Here is an 8,065-nt window from a genome sequence, read left to right on the forward strand (position 1 = left end):
TTTTTTAACCATTAACCCATGCCTTGCACCTGTGTTTACCCTGCCTTTTTGAGACAAAATGGCCACGTGAAAAGGGTCTATTGGCGTAGTGAGATAGGGCTTCCGGTATAGGTCGCATCGCATGAGATGCTTCCCATATGCGAAACACTGAGTGAATATTATGAAATAGAACTGTTGTTTCTTGTGTGTCTTCTTATCAAACCTTGGCAATGTTTTGTTTATAGCAGATATATAGCTGGAGAGCTATCAGCCCGCACACTCACCGGATAATTTAAAGTCTTAGGTGCACGGCACAAGAGTTTCTTGAAGCAATAGAGAAGGAGCCAGCACTCAGAAAGTCCTTTTGAGGGTTTTTATTCCTGTTGCACCACAACGTACGCGTTTCAGCGATAGCCTTCGTCAGCGCTGACGAAGGCTATCGCTGAAACGCGTACGTTGTGGTGCAACAGGAATAAAAACCCTCAAAAGGACTTTCTGAGTGCTGGCTCCTTCTCTATTGCTTCAATGTTTTGTTTATACACATTGCACACTGCTAGAAGGATTTCACAATAAACTGGAGTTACCATGGCAGCACAGAAAGTACAGAAAACTGCATGTTAAAAGGAAGTAGACAAACCCACAGATAATATCTGTGGGTTTGTCTACTTCCACCTTTACCATACCAAGTTGTTCCATTTGGTAATTCATTGATATAAGCTACTGCTCAAACTACATTTGGACTCTTCCTCTCTAGACAAGAATAAAACACTCAATAAAAAGGTTAATTCTTGATAAAGGCCTTCACATCAAGAAAGTAAGGATGAGACTCAAACTTTTCATAGTTAGTGTTTTGAGATTTTTTGTTCTAACCAACCAAGAAGAGGAGGAAGAGGTAAATATTGTAATTATTCTCACTTGACAGCAACTTTTTATTCAGAGCAAAGGAATTCTTTTGACACCTGCAACTGTACATAGGCTACTATATTATACCTACTGTACATAGGCTACTATATTATACTCACTGTACATAGGCTACTATACTCACTGTACATAGGCTACTATATTATACCCACTGTACATAGGCATATTATACTCACTGTACATAGGCTACTATATTCATTCATTCATTCAATCTTTATTTAAACTTGAAAATTCATTGAGGACAAGCCTCATTTGCAATGATGTCGAGTAAAGAAATACATACATAATAAATACAGTAAATGTACAAAATGCAAACATAATAAATGGTAAAAAAATATAAAGTGTGTACAGTTAATCAAAACAAGTGCAGGTTATGGTGGTGGAATGGTTGGTGATCAGAGATTTAAACTGACCGAAAGATACCAGGGTATTGAGTTTTAGTGTTTGTTGAATGGTGTTCCATGTATGAGGTGCACAGTAGTTAAAAGCAGTTTTTCCGAGTTCCGTATGAACTCTTGGAATCACAAGAGTGAGCCAGTTTGTGGTACGTGTGCTATAATAGCCAGATTTCCATTTCAGTAACGAAGTGAGATAATCTGGACAGTCTCCAATTAAGGCTTTATATAAAAACAAATGCCAGTGCAATTTTCACCTTTGTGCTACGAACACCAGCCAACTCTATTATATAAAACACAGTGATGAGTATCGTATGTATCACCGGTGATAAATCTAATGGCTGAGTGATATACAGAGTCTAGGGGCTTAAGAATAGAAGTAGAGGCGTGTCTGTAAATCACATCCCCGTAATCCAATACAGACAGAAAAATTGCTTCGATTACTCTTTTCCGACTAATCATCGGGAAGCTGGATCTGTTCCTATACAGGAACCCAATTTTTTGCCTCAATTTACTGGCAAGAGTGTCCACATGAAATTTAAAATTAAGTTGTTCATCCAGCCAGATACCAAGATATTTATATTCTGGGACTCTCTCAATATTAGATCCATCTACAGTAGATATATGCATGTTGTTATAAACAGTGTCTTTGGCCCTATATTATACTCACTGTACATAGGCTACTATATTATTATACTCACTGTACATAGGCTTCTATATTATACTCACTGTACATAGGCTACTATATTATACTCACTGTACATAGGCTACTATATTATACTCACTGTACATAGGCTACTATATTATACTCACTGTACATAGGCTACTATATTATACTCACTGTACATAGGCTACTATATTATTATACTCACTGTACATAGGCTTCTATATTATACTCACTGTACATAGGCTACTATATTATTATACTCACTGTACATAGGCTACTATATTATACTCACTGTACATAGGCTACCATACACACTGTACACAGGCTACTATATTATACTCACTGTACACAGGCTACTATATTATACCTACTGTACATAGGCTACTATATTATACTCACTGTACATAGGCTACCATACACACTGTACACAGGCTACTATATTATACCTACTGTACATTGGGAAAATATCAAACTAAAGTACTGGGGAAATGTCACACATTGGTCAATCAGGTGTCAGTAATCTGCAGTGCACTCATTTGACCTAGATTTCTTTCTGTGTGACTGCTGGAGATGGAGGAGGTGAAAAAAGTATGTTTGCATCAGGTTGAGTCATTGTTAGCAAGTCCAGCTGTCTGAGTCTGGACCAAGCATTCATTCTGCTGTTTTGTATTGTAGGTTTTAATTCCTCACTGTGCGCTGGGAACATTTCCCAACAGTGACCTTACTTAATACCAAAATACTACTAATATTAACAATTGGGCAAATAGGGCAAATCTGCTTTCATTTGTCGTAGCCCCACATAGTCTAACAATACTTTATTTTTAAATAAAAATTGCCTGGTGCAGCTTTAAAAGATTATTTTACTAATTTCACTGATCAAAATGCTATTCTCTATAGTACCATTTTGTGACTAACAATCAGAACTGTCAATACTGCTGCTACTTCTAGTACTACTACGTGATGATTTTCAATTATTTTCTGTTGTAGATGGATTACGACTATGACATTACCCTGGATAACCTCACTCCCCTGTTGAATGGTAGTACGCTTCCCCCGAATGAAGGGAAATCGATCTCCGCCTGCAGTCAAACACTGGATGGAGTGAGTGGCTTGGGCCTGATGATCACCTTCATCACTGTGTTTGCATTCAGCATGCTAGGCAACAGTGTGGTTGTCTATGTGGTTTGTTCTATGAAGAAAGGTAGAGCCAGCACAGACATCTACCTGATGCACCTGGCCCTGGCGGACCTTCTCTTCACCTTCACCCTCCCTTTCTGGGCCGTCTACATGCATTCTGGGTGGATCTTCGGCAGATTCCTGTGCAAGCTCCTGTCAGGCCTTCAGGAGGCGTCGGTCTACAGCGGCGTCTTCCTGCTGGCCTGCATCAGTGTGGACCGATACTTTGCCATTGTGAAAGCTGCGCAGTTCCTGTCTTCCCGGAGTCACTTAGTGGGGCTGGTGTGTGGCATGGTGTGGCTGACGGCCGGTGTGCTCTCCTTGCCCCTGGCAATTCAGAGGGACGCCTTGGAGCATGAGGGTCACAGCATTTGCTATGATAACCTGACCGGGGAAAGCAGCGACCACTGGCGAGTGGGTGTGCGTGTCCTACGCCACACAATGGGCTTTTTCCTGCCACTGCTGGTGATGGTTTTCTGCTACGGCTGCACCATGGTGACGCTGTATCACTCGCGTAACCACCATAAGCAGAAAGCCATGCATGTCATCCTGGCAGTGGTTCTGGCATTTGTTCTGTGCTGGCTGCCTCGCAACATTACCGTACTGATCGACACACTGGCGAGGGACGGGTCGCTTGAGATGGACTGTGACATCCAGAAGAGAGTGGAATCGGCCCTCTATGTGACCCAGGTGATGGCCTTCTTGCACTGTGCGGTGAACCCTGTGCTGTACGCCTTCATCGGGAAGAAGTTCCGTAACGAGCTGCTCGTGGCTCTCCACAAACACAGCCTCATCAGCAAGAGGACTCAGGTGGCTTACAGGAAGGGTTCTGCCAACAGCAGTGGAAGCTCTAGGTCTAGAAATACATCTGTGACCCTGTAAATTACCACTGATGGGCATCTGTTGTGTGTCAGGTCAGGTGGAAGTCATTTTCATTTGCATGTCCAATTTATCATGAAAAGAAAGTCATTTTAATCCTTCTAAAAATCACTTGACCCAGTGTTTTTGAGATAAGCTACTGTAAGCATGACTTATTACCATGTTTGTAGTTCATTCATTAGTATGCAGTGTAATACTGCATTTAGTAGAGCGGATTAGCTCCCAAAAATAGAGGAATTGTGCACTTTTTGAAAGAAACATGAAATTCCACACATAGTTAGGGAATACCATAAGGTTTATTTTAAGATTGGGAGGGAAGTCAGATTTGACCAAAATTCCAAGATGAACGCCGTTTCCCCGAGTCTAATGTACAAATGTGCTTATAACAATTGTGCACTTCTTCAAAAAAGCATGACTTTTCTCACATAGTGAGTGAATACCATAAGGTTTATTGTCAGATGCGGAGGGAGGGAAGGCGGATTTGACCTCAAATCCAAGATGGACGCCGTTTCCCCGAGTCTAATGTACAAATGTGCTTATAAAAATGTTGCACATTTTCAGAGAAGCATGACATTTCTCACATAGTGAGTGAATACCATAAGGTTTATTGTCAGATGTGGAGGAAAGGCGGATTTGGCCTCAAATCCAAGATGGCTGCCATTACCCCAGGTCTAATGCACAAATGTGCTTATAGCACTTGTGCACTGCTTCAAAAAAGCATGACATTTCTCATATAGTGAGTGGATACCACAAGGTTTATTGTCATATGTGGAGTGAAGTCATATTTGGCCTCAAATCCAAGATGGCCGCCATTCCAACTGTAATGGCAAATTATTGATCAAGTGTGTATTGATTGATTAATTATTAAGTATGACAATTCTATGATGTGTTTTGTGAAATGTGTTTTTCATCAATGCAAGAGGATTGCTGTTCTGTGAGAACATATGTCTTGTTTTGGGAAGTGTCTATGGGAATTGAGGTTCCTGTGGGAACCTGTGTCTTGTTGTGACTATAGACTGGATTTGTTATGGATTCTAGTGAACATCAGATTAGCTACATGGATGAATGGAGAAGTACTGAGTTGGAGGGAGGTTGAATGAACGGATCCAGAAGAGGGCGGGCGATAGTTTTCAGTATATGATGTGAAGTAAACAATAATGCGGGGCTCTTGCATTGTCAAATGTAGACAAGAGGAGACCTCCGTGCACGGAGACATGATTGTGGAAATAAAAAGACCTCCTATGAACATTTAAAACGGATATTTCATTATTGATAAATCGGCAGGGCATTGCATGTGGATTTTTCCTATCACAACTTGGGGGCTCGGTCCGGGATCTCACGACTGGGATGCGGACCTCTGGCATGTCGACTGGTGATAACCTCCTGTCAAAGTTGGACCTGAAAGCTCGATTAATGCTAAGAGAGCAGGAGTCGACATGCGGAGGAATGTAGCCCAGCGCTGTGATCTGCGGAACCTGGTGAGGCAAATACACACTGAATGCAATGTTGATTGATCGGTTTTATGTCAAATTGAGTAGCTGTGAAATTTAGAATAATGTTATACAATTGGTTCTAAAAATAGACAATTGTAACTTACTGCTAAAAGCTACAGGTCTGGGGGATGTGTGTGCGTGTAAAACGGATGTAACCACTGCCTTAGTCAAAATAGGATTTGTCTAGAAGAGAGTGGTGCGGGGTCATGGTGATGCTCGCGTGAGATAATATTAGATAAAACTCACTATTGCCGTTATCGGATATACTCATCGCCTTGGATAACGGATCCAGAAGAGGGTGAGGCGTGCGTTAGTAGGAGGCGCACGCGTAAGGTAACTTACTAGAGCCGACTCATATTTGGGCAAGATTTAGAGAAGAATAAATCGGCCTGTTTGTCGACGGGCAAACAGTAAAGACGCAGACGCAGGTTGAAAGGTACACTTGGCGTCGACGTAAGTTGAAAGGTATACTTAGCGTCTAAAACTGCAGTATAAAGGGGTAAAGCAGCACATACCCAGACCTGAGCGTTGCGAAAGGAGGTATAAATTATATGTAAAAAAAGAAAAAAGAAAAGTTGTTTTCAAAAGGTCTTTTTCCTTTGAAAAAAAAAAAAAAAAAAAAAAAAAAAGGGGAGAGTGTGGGTGAAACTGAGCAGTGAGGCTCATTGAGGAAGAAAAAAAAAATTAGAAAAATGAATGGGAAATGAATGGGAAATGACTGAGATATGAATGAGAAATTTCTGAATGAGAAAAATGAGAGGAAGAAAAATCACAAAGTTCACAAACTAAACTTTTTGTTTTGGGGCTAAATGTTCAAGTTAAACTTTTTGTTGTGGGGCTAAACGTTCAAATTGAACTTTTTGTTTTGGGATGCAAGCGTTAAACAGGGGCTAAATGTTCAAATTCAACTTTTTATTTTGGGGCTTAAACGTTCATATGTGTGTAGATAAGCCGGCCGGCAGGGGACAAACAGGGTTGTTTATTTTGTTATGTGGATCCACAGTGTGTTTTCTATACCTGTCTACAAAAGAGGGATTGGTTGTTATTTTGTTTTTATTGGTAATATCATAAGGTATTGGTTTTGATTTCGCACACACAAACAAAACCACAGTTGTTTAGAGAAAGCTCACGAGGAGCTATGGGTTTGTATTTGCAGAGGGCGAAATACACACCAGGAAAGCACATTTGTCTCAAGCAGACCTACACGCCACATTTAGAGGGAAATATAGACTGTATAAAAGTTATGGCCTAGGTGGTTTTGAAAAACCACAGAAAACAACAGCAACACATTTAGTATGAAGGGGAAAAGAAAGTATGTCTGCCAGAAGCAATACATACATACCATACATACATACATTTTTATTTATCATGTGAGGAGTTTAATCTTTCGCTAGTGTCTCTTAATGTGTCTTAAAAGGTCTCAACCTGGAAATTGACCCGTGCCTCACCACCACCATGTAGCAGACTGAGAGTCAGCGCCAGGCTCAACTACACTGAAGACCGCCAGCGGTCCAGGCTCCAGCGGAGATCATCAGCACTCCGGGCAGGCTTCAGCCAGAGAACCGGCAGCAGCATCCGTACCAGCAGCCACCAGCCCTGAACACCGCAGCTAGCGGCCAGCAATGGGAGAGAGTAAAATCTCTCCCTCCCGTGTAAGTGTTTCACCACACCGGTGTAAACGGGCTACAGAAATGCAATATGAGTGGTTTGCTTGCTGTAAAAGAATATATGACTGCCGTGGAGTTTTCGATTCATAGGCTTGGCCCGGAGGTTGACGCCACCTGGACAGTAACAGCGGAGAGGACTCAACGAAGCGAATCAAGACGGAGCGGAGAGGGTGTGAGGCGCTGGTCAATCACAGGCGAGAGACTGACACGGCCGGAGACGCAAGCCAGTTGAGGGTGGAGGAGTTCACAGCAGAATTTTCTCCAAAGACACCAATTATGAGCAGATAAGTAATGACACACATGAACATTTGCATGTTACAGTTGTTTGACAAACCATTGTTTTAGTAAGAGAATCACACACTGTATACATTATGTACATGCAATGCACACAGAGCAAAAGTACTTTTTTGCAGTATTACAATACTGTTGGATAGAAGTTATGTTTTTTTTTAGGAAAAGGGATTATTTAGCCTGGGAAAAAAAAAACTCTTATTGCCAAGCGAAAAGGTAAATGTTTGTGAACACACTGAGATTTCTCTTCCCCCCCGCTTCTCAGCCTGAAGCCTTGAAACCTGCAGCACCCTCCAGATAACCACAGTGCATAGCGCACACACATTTCCCAAGAGGACTGAGAGAGGCAGAGACAAGTTAAAGGGTGTCTCTCTCTAAAAAATAAGTATATAGAAAAACTGCTAAATTAATTGACACATGCGTTATATAACGCATCTGTCAAAGGGGGTAAGCAGCTTTTGTTTTTGTGTCTGTTTTTTGTTTTGTTTTTAAGTTTTTGTTGTTGTGGTGTATGTGTTTTGTGTGCCTGTGTGACTGAGACAATCAGATGGACAAGCAGACTGAGATAAGCAGATTGGACAATCACCATGGGACGAT

The 8,065-nt window shown here is 41.5% G+C and overlaps 1 protein-coding gene across 1 annotated transcript; it reads left to right on the plus strand.

The window, feature by feature from the left end:
* Nucleotides 1-2,949: 2,949 nt before the first annotated feature.
* LOC310781626 (C-X-C chemokine receptor type 1-like) lies at nucleotides 2,950-4,020 on the plus strand (the record flags this gene model as incomplete). Its single annotated transcript, XM_083642228.1, has 1 exon — nucleotides 2,950-4,020. The coding sequence occupies one exon, from the start codon at nucleotides 2,950-2,952 to the stop codon at nucleotides 4,018-4,020; it is 1,071 nt and encodes a 356-aa protein (XP_083498354.1).
* Nucleotides 4,021-8,065: the final 4,045 nt, after the last annotated feature.

Source organism: Poromitra crassiceps, assembly GCF_964638095.1.
Source record: "Poromitra crassiceps genome assembly, chromosome: 8".
Classification (NCBI taxonomy): Eukaryota; Metazoa; Chordata; class Actinopteri; order Beryciformes; family Melamphaidae; genus Poromitra; species Poromitra crassiceps.